The sequence below is a fragment of the Canis aureus genome, chromosome 23, assembly GCF_053574225.1.
Source record: "Canis aureus isolate CA01 chromosome 23, VMU_Caureus_v.1.0, whole genome shotgun sequence".
NCBI lineage: Eukaryota > Metazoa > Chordata > Mammalia > Carnivora > Canidae > Canis > Canis aureus.
This window is the reverse complement of record NC_135633.1, coordinates 44,703,765-44,717,397: the sequence shown is the minus strand read 5'-3', so window position 1 is coordinate 44,717,397 and position 13,633 is coordinate 44,703,765. Positions and strand designations below refer to the sequence as shown.

General features: G+C 46.3%; 1 protein-coding gene across 2 annotated transcripts in view; it reads left to right on the top strand.

The window, feature by feature from the left end:
- VSTM5 (V-set and transmembrane domain containing 5) overlaps positions 1–8,943 on the top strand; it is a 32,223-nt gene extending 23,280 nt beyond the window's left edge. For both annotated transcript variants that reach the window (XM_077867467.1, XM_077867468.1), the window contains exons 2-5: positions 6,164–6,490; positions 6,579–6,719; positions 6,838–7,173; positions 8,376–8,943. In XM_077867467.1, coding sequence (XP_077723593.1) covers positions 6,164–6,490; positions 6,579–6,719; positions 6,838–6,881 — 512 coding nt within the window. In that variant the 3' untranslated portion in view covers positions 6,882–7,173; positions 8,376–8,943. The remainder of the gene's footprint in view (positions 1–6,163; positions 6,491–6,578; positions 6,720–6,837; positions 7,174–8,375) is intronic.
- The last annotated feature ends 4,690 nt before the right edge of the window (positions 8,944–13,633 follow it).

Here is a 13,633-nt window from a genome sequence, read left to right as displayed (position 1 = left end):
GGGTCAGAGGGAGAGGGAGAAGCAGACTCCCTGCAGAGAGCCTGACTGTGGGGTTCAATCCCAGGATCCTGGGATCATGACTCTTGAACTGAACCAAAAGTCAGACGCTTAACTGACTGAGCCACCCAGGTGGCTCTGATTAGGAGGAGGTTTTTATGGTCAAGAGAAAACAAAAAAACCAACACTGACTAATTGGCTAGTTTCCAGGTATATCAGCACCTCAGAAACTGGGGCTTGTTACTTTTGTTTATTTGCTTTTCAGTTTTGCTATTTCTTGGGCCAGAGTTTAACCTGAAAGGCTTAAAATGCAGGTCCCTAAAGGTATTGGAAGGGCTGGTAGTTCAGGAAACTAGCCTGGTGGTAACCTGGACCAACATGTTTAACACGGAGTGTACATGAAATACACGTATGTTGTGATCCAGATTTGTCATGAGTTCAAAATGTGATTCTTCCAATCTGAGAGTAATTACTATTCTAACTGCTCATATTTGGGGTCAGAGAAATCCAAAAACATAGACAAATAGACGATAGTCACAAAGTGAAGTGGAAAAAGGTTTTTTTTTTGTTTGTTTGTTTTGGAAAAAGTTTTTTGTCTGTTTTTATGTATGTCAGTTATACTATCATAAGAAAAATCAGTATTACCTTAGTTTCAAGTACACAGCTTGAAAGTGATTCAACAGGTCGTTGTTATGCCATCTGTGCTCACCACAAGCGTGGCTCTGTCCCCGTACAACACTATTGCAATATCATTGTCTATACGCCCTGTGCCGTACCGTTCATCTCATGACTTACTCCATAATTACGGGTCTGCACCTCCCACTCCCCTCCGCCCATTTGGCCCATTGCCCTACCCCTACCCCTCTGGCAACCGGCAATTTCTTCTCCGAATTTATGTGTTTGTTTCCGCTTTTTGTTTGTTCGTTTTGTTTTTCAAATTTCACAGAGGTGAAATCACATGGTTTTGAGTTTCTGACTTATTTCACTTAGCATCATACTCTCTAGATCCATCCATATTTTTGCAAATGGCAAAATCTCATTCTTTTTTAAGAGTAATATTCCTGTGTGTGTGTGTGTGTGTGTGTGTGTACTTTGCATCTTCTTTATCCATTCATTTTAGAACACGTGAGCTGCTTCCATATCTTGGCTATTATAAATAATGCTGCAGTAAACACACCAGTGAATATATCTTTTCAAGTTAGTGTTTTTGTTTTCTTTAGGTAAATGCCCAGCAATGGAATTACTGGATCATATGGTAGTTCTGTTTTCAGTTTTGTTTGTCTTTTCTTGAGGAACCTCCATACTGTTTTCCAGAATGGTAGCACTCATTCACATTCCCACCAACAGTGCATGAGGGGTCCTTTTTCTCCACATCCTCACTGACACTTATTAACTTTTTTATTTTAGCCACTCTGACAGGTGTGAGGTGATATTTCCTGATGATGAGTGATGTTGAGCATCTTTTCATATGTCTGTTGGGCATCTGGATGTCTTCTTGGGAAAGATGGCTATTCAGATCATCTGCCACCCATTTTTAAGATGTTTTGGTGTTGTGTTCTATAGTTTTTTTTATGTAGTTTGGATATTAACCTCTTATTGGCTGTACCATTTGCAAATATTTTCAATAGGTTGCCTTTTTGTCTTGTTAATGGTTTCCTTTGTATTTTGGTATACTCTTGATTCTTTATTTTTGCTTTTGTTTCCCGTGTCTGAGGAGACATGTCTAGAAAAATGTTGCTAAGGTAAATGTCAAAGAGATTATTGCGTCTGTTTTAGGAGTTTTATGGTTTCAGGCCTCACAGGTCTTTAATCCATTTCAGTTACATTTTTTTTTTTAAAGATTTTATTTATTTATTCATGACACACACAGAGAGAAAGAGACGCAGAGACACAGGCAGAGGGAGAAGCAGGCTCCATGCAGGAGCCTGACGTGGGACTCGATCCCAGGTCTCTAGGATCAGTCCCTGGGCTGAAGGCGGCACTAAACCGCTGAGCCACCCGAGCTGCCCCATTTCAGTTACATTTTGTGTGTGAGAAAGAGGTCCGGTTTCATTCTTTTGCATGTGATTGTCCATTTTTCTCAACACCATTTATTGAAGAGACTGTCTTTTCCCCATTGTATAATGTTGCCTCGTTTGTCATTGGTTAAGTGACCATATAATGTGGGTTTATTTCTGGTCCTTGTATTGTTCCATTGATCTGTGTCTTTTTGTGTCAATATCATACTGTTTTAATTACTTTTGTAGTATATCTTGAAATCTGAGATTATGATACCTTCTTTGCTCCTCTTTCTAGAGAGTGCTTTAGCTATTCAGGATCTTTTGTAGTTCCATGTGAGTTTTAGAATTAATTGTTCTAGTTCTGTGAAAAATGCTATTGGCATTTTGATAGGAAGAAGCAGATGCCCCACTGAGTCCGGGGCCCAGATGTGGAGCTTGACCTCAGGACCCTGGGATTATGACTTAAGCCAAAGGCAGATGTTTAACAAATGCACCACCCAGGTGCCCCTTTAGGACTCCTTTAAGGAAGACATAATACCTATTCTTCTCAAATTATTCCAAAAATAGAAGAGGAAGGAAAACTAGGGGGAAAAAATGTCCTAGAGTTCACCTGTGAAGTCATCTGGTCCTGGACTTTTTTTTTTTTTTTTTTAAAGATTTTATTTATTTATTCATGATAGTCACACAGAGAGAGAGAGAGAGGCAGAGACATAGGCAGAGGGAGAAGCAGGCTCCATGCAGGGAGCCTGATGTGGGATTCGATCCCGGGTCTCCAGGATCGCGCCCTGGGCCAAAGGCAGGCGCCAAACCGCTGCGCCACCCAGGGATCCCTGGTCCTGGACTTTTATTTGTTGGGAGTTTTTTGATTACCATTTAAATTTTTTTACTAGTAATTGATCAGTAATAGAAATTTTCCATTTCTTCCCGATTCATTTGTGAAGGAGTGTATGTTTCTAGGAATTTTATCCATTTCTTCTATGTTGTCCAATTTGTTGGCATATAAGTTTTCATATTTATTATTCTCTTATAATTCTTTGCATTTCTGTGGTGTTAGTTATTGCTACTTCATTTCTGATTTGAGTCCTTCCTCCCTTTTTTTTTTTATTTTGTTGTTTTTTGGGGGAGGGTTTTGTTTTGTTTTTGGTTTTGCTGTATTTTTCCTTTCTCTCTCTCTTTTGTTTTTTTTTTCCTTAATGAGTCTGGCCAAAGGGTTATCAGTTTGGTTTATCTTTTCCAAGTAACAGCTCTTGGTTTCATATAATGTTTTTTTTTTTTTTTTTTTTTTTACAGTTTCTATTTCTGCTCTAATCTTCCTTCTACGAGCTTTGGGCTTTGTTCTTCTTTTTCTAACTCCTTTATATGTATGGTTAGATTGTTTGAGATTTTTCTTGTTTCTTGAGGTAGGCCTATATTGGTATAAACTCCCCACTTAGAACTGCGTTGGCTGTGTCCCAGATTTTGGCTTGTGTTTTTATTTGTGTGTATGTATTTTTTTATTTCCTCTTTGATTTCTTCATTGGGGTCTTTTACCTCCCTGATTAAGTTTATTCCTAGGTATTTTATTCTCTTTAGTGCAATTGTAAATGGAATATTTTCTGAACTTCTGTTTGTGCTACCTCATTATAGTATGTAGAAATACGACAGTTCTATTATATACCATCTATTCTGCAACTTTACTGAATTCATTTATTATTTCTAATTTTTTGCTCGTGTCTTTAGGGAAAAACACAGGGCTTTGAATCAGCTGCATTTAAGTCCCATCTTTTCCATTTCCTTGCTACATGGGCATGTTGCTGACTTATGTAAAACATTAGGGAAGGATTGGTAAGTACAATAAGTATATATTATAGTAACCGGCACATAAAGTCTGGGCTAAATTATAGTCCTCTTTTCCTATATGTGTGTTACTTTTTAGACGTTGCTGAAGGGCTCTGAAAAATTAGCACAATGTTTCTATCAGGAAAGCTCACCCTTCTTGTTATAAATATTTTGTCACTCACTTTTTTATTCACTCAACAAACACTTAACCAATCACTACATGTGAGGAATTGTGTTAGGGGACACAAAGATGAAGAAAATATATACCTCCTGCCCTCTGCGGGCTGATCTAGAATTTGACTTCTGTTTTCTGAGAGAGAGAATGCAAATACGGCAAAATGGTCCTAACTAGTGAATTAAGGAGAGGGTACATGTTAATGGTACTTGCCTTTCAACTTCTCTCTGAATTTAACATGTTTTAAAATACAGAGTTGGGGAAAAAATGTATTTCTGTTACTTGACAGTTGTAACTCTTGAAAACCATTATTACCTCCCAATTTTTCAGCATGACGTTTATCAGATTATTTCCAGTCACCTAGCCAAGAGCCTTCGAAGAATACTGATGGACTGTGCTGGCAATGGGATGGGAGAGGACAGCGAGAAAGTAACAGGTGTGGCTACCCGGAGCCACACAGCAGGGGCTCGGGGCAACTGGGCAAAGATTGAGGGGGCCGAACCGGAGTTGGACGTGGAAACCAGGGGATGGGCTCCAAGTGTAGGCCCTGCCCTGTTCATTATCCAGCGTCCAGCCAGCTCTGACCAGTTCTCTCCGGGTATGGGGGCACTTGTCACGTTCTGTGCTCTCCACTGCCAACCACTGACTACTGACATGAACCTAGAGGTCAAATTTGTGAGCTTTGGAGCGAGCAGCCCTTGTGTGGCTGTTTGCCTTGCAGAATGAACTTTGACAAGCTAGTTAGTCCTGTTGACAACAAGGCTTCTCTATGCTTGATGGAACTGCAGAAGGTTGTGTGTGGGACCTTAGTGGGATAATGCGTATCAAGTGGTTGGCATGGGGCCTATGCGTGGTGTTTGCTTAATACGTGCACAACGGCATATATACATAACCTTGGTCAGCGGCGGGCACTACTGCACATCCGCACACTCGCAGGGAAAGCTCTGGTTGGTGCCTCGGCCTCACTCACGCCCACATCTAGGTCGTCAGCATGTTTTGTCCTCCCTGCTTCCAAATACACAGCTTCCCCTGTCGCAGCCACCTGCCGGCCCTTCCTGCTTCTGCTCTCGTCCCCTCAGCCCGAGAACGTTCTCCACAGCAGACATTCTCAAGCCTGATGGAGAGTGCCTCCTCCCGCTTAAGTCCTCGGTGGCTCCCAGCTGCCTTGAGTGAAACCCTGCCCCTAACCCTCACGTCGCGGCCTGTGTCCTGCCAGCTGTCCAGCCTCACCCCGTCTCCCCCCGGGGCTCACGCCTTCCAGCATGCCGGCCTTCTTCTGTCCCTCAAGGAGCCCAGCGCTCGGCCTCACCTCCCAGCCTTTGTGCTCACTCCCTCCTCCAGTCTCCACAGCCGCCTGCCCGTCCTCCGGGTCTCCGTTCAAATGTCACTTTCCACACGAGGTCCTCCTGCCCGTTCTAAGGCCGTGTGCCATCTCCACCCTCACCGCTCACTGGTGCCCCGTCCCGTTGTATTGTCTTCCAAGCGCTTGGCACGATCTGAAATGATCTTGCTGGTTTAGTGCGGCCTTGCAGGTCTCCCTCGTAGGATGGAGCTCCAGGGAGCCTCCCGTTCACCCAGGATACAAGAACCTTGTGTCTTGTTCATGGCCTTAGACCATAGCAAAATCCCACAACCCGTGGGGCTGAGGCACCAGAAGTTTACTTTCCTGCAGTTCCAGAGGCTGGAAAGTCCTAGATCAAAGTTCTAGCACAGTTCGATTTCTGGTGAGAGCTCTCTTCCTGGCTTGTAGACCGGCCACCTTCTCACCACAACCTCTCCGAGCACTTTCTCTCAATTCCCTCTTGTATCCCTGTGGAGAAATGAGAGAGAAAGAGATCTTTCCAGTGTCTCTTCTTAAAAAGACACTAATCCTGTTGGAGCAGGGCCCCACCCTTATGATCCCATTGACCCTCGACTTCGTCCTTGGAGGCTGCATCTTCAAAGACAGTCACCCTAGAGGTTGGGGCTTCAACTTAGGACTCTCAGGGCCGAGGGGTACAGACATCCAGTCTATACCACTCACCACTGTGGCCTTGGCACCAGAACCTAGAAGACAGGCTGGCCCGTAAGAGGCGCTCAGCAAATATTTGCTAAATTAATTCACACATCCCGGAAGCCCACTGCCCTGCCAGCTCATCTGTACGTTGCCCCCCGCCTGGACTCCGTCCCGCAGGTCAGGGTGTGTCCCTGTACATCCCCCAGGCCGCCATCAACGCCACGGTGGAGGAGGACATCCTGCTGTCGGTGGACTACTCCTGCCATGGGGTCCCCACCATCGAGTGGAGGTACACATCCAGCTGGGGAGCCCAGAAGCTCGTGGAGTGGCGGCCGGGGACTCAGGCCAACATCTCCCGGAGCCACCGCGACAGGCTTTGCACCTTCGACAACGGTTCCATCCAGCTCTTCAGCGTGGGCGTGAGAGATTCCGGCTACTACGTCATCAGGGTGACGGAGCGCCTGGGGGGCAGCCAGCTGGGCACCATCGTGCTGCACGTGTCGGGTAAGACGGGCCGGGCCCCCTCGGCACGGCCAGGCAGTGGGAGCGACCCCCACGCCCAGCAGAGGCCGACCTTCCCCTTCGCCCGCAGAGATCCTCTACGAGGACCTGCACTTCGTGGCCGTCTTCCTGGCCCTTCTGGCCGCCGCGGCCGCGCTGCTCGTCAGCCTCCTGTGGCTCTGCAATCAGTGCGCCTATAAGTTCCAGCGGAAGAGACGCCACAAGCTCCAAGGTAAAGCTGCGCCCCGTGGTGAGCCGGCCTCGCGCTCACGGCCGGACGGGTGCGGGCATCCGGGGCCCGGGAACCGCGTGCGGCCGTCGCGGCTGAGCCACTTGCCTTTGCCTTGCAGAGAGCGCCGCGGAGGAGGTCGAGCTGCAGGACGTGGAGTGTTAGCCGCGGCTGCGCCCGCTTGCGTTCCCACCTCCCAGGGCGCACAGCATCTTCCAGCCGAAGGAGCCAAGCGCCCCGTGCCCCTCCGAGCCTCCCGCCCCCGCGTGGAGGGCCTGGCGCCGGCCCCGCTGCTGCCGGGCACCCGCCCGCCAGGGTGGCCCAGGCCGCACGTCCCCGCCGAGGGCGCAGCCAGCCCGGCCCGGCCGCCCGTGCCCGTGTCCTGCCGCGGGAGCTGCCGCGAGGAGCTGGAGGATGCGCCTGCCGCGCGGGGGACACCCGGAGCCGCCAGGCCCTGGTGAGGTGGCCCGAGCACGCCCGGGCCCTGGGCTCACGCTTTAGGGAGAAGGAGCTTCACCCGTCCCCGTCCCCGAGGAGTCGGCCCTAGAAGCGGGAATAGGGAGAAAATGACCTTTCCGACATTCATCCGATTTCTCTCTCCTGTAGCCCCAACTTAGGCTGGTGTGAGAAAAAGAGATGTTCTTGTGCTCAGTGGGGGGGCTGGGGTCCGGATGGTCACGGGGCCTGCGCGGAGGCAGCCTGCTCGGGGCGCTGTGACTGGCAGACGAGCGCGGCCTCAGCCCGATGCTCCTCAGGCACCAACACTTGGTGTCAAGTCGGCCCCGCGCTCTCCCGAGCGGGCTGAGGAACGCTGGGCGCTCACCTACCCCAGGGTCCGGGTGTCCTGCAGCCCACAGCGTCCAGACCGCCCACCGAACAACTGGGGGAAAGCACGAGGATTCTTCAAGGATCTGGAAAGCAGAAAGCACTCTACTGAGTGCTCCCCACCGACAAAATGCTCTGGGGCCTTGGGGCTCCAGGTGAAACGAGGGACCGGATCACAACTGGCCTTGGCTCTCATCCTCGCTTGTTGGCCACTGTGTTTACTTGTCTCCATCCCGCCTTGCATTTGGCAAGCTCTAAAGTAGCGTGAATTTATGTTCCATTATCTTTTCTCTCTGTAACACTGTTAGCTACAGAGCAGAAGTACCATCCTGGTTACAGTGCAGGCTGAGGTCAGGAGCTATGTCACCCGCAAATTCACCCATGTGGATGTGAAGGAGAGCTAGAACATTCCCTCCTCTTTTCCTTAAGTCTTCAATGTCTACATCTGTTTTACTTCCCATGTGGCAAATAAGAATTTGCATGGAGAAGTTGGGTAAGAAGCCGTTCTCTAAATTCACGGTTACCAGAAGAGATCTTTTGGAGTAGTCAGACAGGAGCTCTTCGAGCTTCCAGAAGGACTCTAAAGGCACTACTCGATTCAAAAGGCAAGAGAGCAGTTGGTCCACACAACTGATTTGTAGCTTGAGCACCTGCCACAGAAGGTTCTCACTCTCAGGCCACCTCCTGTGCACACCTGGGTCCTTTCCCCAGGCTCTGGGCTGGGACAGGTTTCTTGTACCAGTCCCCAGTGCCGTGAAGAAGTGGGGTGGGAGTAGCAAAACAAAAAGAGAGTCAAGGATAATCTGATTAGTTTTTTTCTCCTCTTTCACACAGAAGGCCCATCAGTGGGAAACCGGTTTGGATTTGGGCAGCTGCTGGCATCTCTGTGTCCTCTGTCACACTTCCTGCTTTCCAGAACTTCTCAGCTTGTCAGAAGTCAGGTGTGGTTATCTTCAGAATAAAAGGAGAAATGGAGGGGCACCTGGCTGGCTCAGGAGGTAGAGATGTGACTCTTGATCTCAGGATTCTTAGTTCCAGCCCCATGTTGGGTGTAGAGCTTACTTAAAAATAAAATCTTGAAAAAGAAAAAGAAATGGAAAAGCATACTCAGTGAGAGGCTTCCATTGACAAACCCAAATGTAAAATAAACTGCCCCCCAAAACTCATGAAAAGTTGCTCCCCCAGCTTTCCATTTCTTTATTGTGCACTTTTAAAGCTCCTCCATTCTGAACATTGTCTTGGGAAGTATTTGATTCCTGAGCCTGAAGGATTTTTTTGTTGTTGTTGTTTTTCAAAAAAGAAAATACCAAATTCTAGAGGTTGACCACTGGAAATGTTAAGCTATAAGTTATGTTTTAAGCTGTGAACAAAATTAAAGAATGAAATAAAGCCTGGAAATAAAGCCCTGGTCCTTTGTGTGTGAGCCCAGCCCCGGCAGGCCCTGGGGGGCCCTGGGTGAGGTTTCCATCAGCTGTGGGCAGAAGCAAAACCCTCAGCCACCGCCGTGTGTCTGGCATATTTTTTAAATGACAAGGGAATAATAATATTGATTCTAACTATAAACATTCTTCTGCAATCCTGAAAAACGACCACTAATCAGCCCATCATTCAGCCCCGTGTCTTCCCGGAAGATGATTTCGAAATTTTTGCTTCCAGAATATTAATCGTAATTCAATTGGGTCCTTTCTGCTTCTGGGAAGGGCTGAAATAAAGATGCGCCCGTTGTTCCCCCTCGTTCAACAGTGTGTAAGGTGCAGGACAGAACGTCCTCTCAGATTGCAGTCTAAGAAATCAAAAAGGTATTTACTGTCCTTTCTCATTTCACGGTGTCCTGGGTAGGGAAGGAGGGAGGAAGGCTGTGCGGGGGTGGGGGGGCATACCCCTCGTGGGCTCACTCCAGGCTCCCTCGGGATAACCAGGTGATGGATGTGTGGCCAGGGCAGGAGTGCGGAGACCAGCCCCCCCCCCCCCCCCCCAGCAGAAGCCTGCTGGGAGACCGCAGGGCCTGGGGGAGGGGAAGCCCTCTCCTGTCATCGGTTTCATATCCCAGCCCAGGTGTCTTGGGCCGCTGGTGGGGACACAGGACGCACCTTGGGTCTAGGGAGCAGGGGCAGCCCCGTAGCTACTGGTGGCCCATCTGTCCACAACACAGCTTCCCTTGGCGGTGGCACCTTTCCAGCCCTGGCGACATGCTCTGTGCTTGACTTCCACTGCCCTTCCTTTAAAACTTGGGTGGGTCATTTGCTTCAACGTGGATGGAACTGGAGGGTATTATGCTGAGTGAAGTAAGTCAGTCGGAGAAGGACAAACATTATATGTTCTCATGCATTTGGGGAATATAAATAATAGTGAAAGGGAAAATAAGGGAAGGGAGAAGAAATGTGTGGGAAATATCAGAAAGGGAGACAGAACGTAAAGACTGCTAACTCTGGGAAACGAACTAGGGGTGGTAGAAGGGGAGGAGGGCGGGGGGTGGGAGTGAATGGGTGACGGGCACTGGGTGTTATTCTGTATGTTAGTAAATTGAACACCAATAAAAAAATAAATAAATTAAAAAAAAAAAATAAAACTTGGGTGGGTGTTTTGGCTTGGTTTCATTGCAGAGGTGAGAAATGCTTTTTTATTTTTTTTAATAAGAACTGATTCATTTGCGAGAGAGCAAGAGCACAAGCAGGGGCACAGGCAGAGGGAGAAGCAGGCTCCCCACTGAGCAGGGAGCCCCACACGGGGCTCTATCCCAGGACCCTGGGATCATGACCTGAAGGCAGAGGCTTAATCCACGGAGCTGCCCAGGTGTCCTGAGAGATCTTTCTTTAAAATTGATATTGGGACACCTGAGTGGCTCCGTTGGTGAAGTGTCAGACCCTTTCTTGATTTGGGCTCAGGTCATGATATCAGGCTCTGTGCTCATCACGAGTTTGCTTGTCCCTCTGTCCCCCCACTTGCCCTCTCTTTTCTTTCTTTTCTTTTCTTTTCTTTTCTTTTCTTTTCTTTTCTTTTCTTTTCTTTTTTTTCTTTCTTTTCTTTTCTTTTCTTTTTCTTCTTTCTTTCTTCTTTCCTTCTTTCCAATGAAGAAATCTTATTTTAAAAAAATAAAATGAGGGCAGCCCAGGTGGCTCAGCTGTTTGGCACTTGCCTTCGGCCCATGGAGTAATCCTGGAGACCTGGGATCGAGTCCCACATTGGGCTCCCTGCATGGAGCCTGCTTCTCCGTCTGCCTGTGTCTGCCTCCCTCTCTCTCTCTCTCTCTCTCTGTGTGTGTGTGTCTCCAGAATTAATAAATAAAATCTTTAAAGAAAATGATACTGGAGTCTGTATATAAAGTCAAAAGTAAAGTTCTCCCTCCTTTCTGAAACTTCATTCTTACTGCCTACACAGTGCAATCCCTAACATGGATAAATTACAGTCATTCAATGAAAAATTACTTTTCTTCCAAATGACATGTACAACAATACATCTTTCTTTGACAGCAATCTCTCTTTAAGGGCAGACTCGTTCCTTTGACCAGGATAGCTTCCTCTGGTTAACTACATTCAGCTCTGGGGATTCCTGGGTGGCGCAGCGGTTTGGCACCTGCCTTTGGCCCAGGGCACGATCCTGGAGTCCCGGAATCGAATCCCACGTCGGGCTCCCGGTGCATGGAGCCTGCTTCTCCCTCTGCCTGTGTCTCTGCCTCTCTCTCCCTCTCTCTCTCTCTCTGTGACTATCATAAATAAATAAAAATTAAAAAAAATACATTCAGTCTGTTCCTTGCAATCCTTCCCTCTTTCAGGACTTCAGAGCCAATGTTTTATAATATTGGTGGGGTTTATTTATTTTCTAAAGATTTTACTTATTCATGAGAGAGAGAGAGGCAGAGACACAGGCAGAGGGAGAAGCAGGCTCCCTCTGAAACGCAAGAAGCCTGATGCGGGACTTGATTCCAGGACCCTGGGATCACGACCTGATCAGAAGGCAGACACTCAACCACTGAGCCACCCAGGTGTCCCATGTTGGTGGGTTTTATTGTAAAGCTTATCAGAGGCCATTTAGGGGAGGGGGAAAGCACATTGTTCATGTAAAATCTAAAGGTTTAGGTGTAGATTTGACCTTATGAAGCAGACACACAGGTAGGTTGAATTCCTTTGATGCAACAGATTGGTGACTCTGCAGGTGGCTCTGGCCCTAAAATGCTCTTTTCCTTTAGGCTTCTCATGGTTTGCAAGAATATTTTACTAATCGAATGTATTGTACAGTTTTTAAAAAGATTTTTATTTATTTATTGAGACAGAGAGAGAGAGAGAGAGGCAGAGACACAGGGAGAAGCAGGGAGCCCGATGTGGGACTTGATCCCGGGTCCCCAGGATCATGGCCTGAGCTGAAGGCGGTGCTAAACCGCTGATTTTTTAAAATCAGATGTATTTAATCTTTTTTTTTAAATCACATAAATAAATATAGCTAAGACTTTAAGAGAAGTGTACATTTTTAACTTCAGAAAGCATTGGTTTTTGTTTTAGTTGAAGTATAATCAACATGTAATGTTATGTTAGTTTCAGGTGTCCAACACTGATGCAACAATTCTATATATTACTGCTCACTCCAGGAAGGATAGTCCCCATGTACTGTTACTCCAATATTGACTGTGTTCCCTATGCTGTACTTTTAATCTCTGTGATTTACTTTATAACTTGAAGTGTGTACCTTTTAATCCCCTTTATCTATTTCACCCATCCCCGACCCACCTCCCCTCTGGCAACCACTAGTTTGTTCTCTGTACTTAAGAGTTTGTTTCTGTTCCTGTGAGTTTAGATTCCACATACATATAAGTGAGATCCTATGGTATTTCTCTTTCTCTGACTTAATTCACCTACCTTCGAGGTCCATCTGTGTTGTCACAAATGCCAAGATCTCATTCTTTTTTATGGCTAATATTCCATTGTGTATATATACTACATCTTTATCCATTCATCTATTGAACACTTGGGCTGCCTCCATACCTTGGCTGTTGTAAAGAGTGCTGCAGTAAACACAGGGGTACATATCTTTTTACTTCCTTTTCGTAAATATCCAAGCAGGGGAATTACTGGATCACATGGTGTTTGTTTTTAATTTTTTGAGGAACCTCCATATGTTTTCCACAGTGGCTGCACCAGTTTGCATTCCCACCAGCAGTGCATGAGGGCTCCTTTTTCTCCACATTTGCCCAACGCTTTAGTTCTTATCTTTATTTTAGCCATTCTGACTGGTATGAGGTGCTATCTCATGGTGGTTTTGATTTGCATTCCTGATGATCAGTAATGATTATCCTTTCATGTGACTATTGTCCATCTGTTTTTCTTGTTTGGAAAAATGACTATTCAGAGCCTCTGCCCATTTTTTAGCCAGGTGTTTTGTTTTTGGTGTGGATATTTATCAATTCTTCATATATTTTGGATATTAACCCCTTATTGGCTCTATCATTTGCAAATATCTTCAGCAGGCTGCATTTCTGTTTTGTTGATCATTTCCTTTGCTTTGCAGGTTTTTATTCTGATGAAGCCCCAATAGTTTATTTTTGCTTTTGTTTCCATTGCCTGAAAAGACATATCCAGAAATGTTGCTAAGGCTGACATCCAAGAGATTATGGCCTAGGTTTTCAGTTTTATGGTTTATTTTGTGTATCCTTTAAGAAAGACAATTTATTGAAAAGACCATCTTTTCCCCATATACTCTTGCTGCCTTTGTCATAGATTAATTGATCATGCAAGTGTGAGCTTATTTCTGGGCTCTACCCTGTTCCATATATGCTACTTTTTTACCTCAAACTTCTCTCTCATCCATCATTTCAAGCCAAATATAGTCTGTTCTAGAACAAATGTTTTATAATCAGTAAATAGGAAAACAAATACGGAAACAAATACAGTATATAATATGGAAGTTTTCCTGGTTCCTAATCAAGGGTGCCAGAATATTGAGAGAAAAACTCATTGGCCTTTTGAATTCAACTTTTAGGCAAGTAAAAATGAGTGCCGGTATTTGGGGCTCCTGTACCAGTAATCTAGTCCTCCTCTTTTGGATATTCAGATTGGTCTCAATTTTTCAGTTCTACAAAGTAAGATCCTCAACAGTCCTTA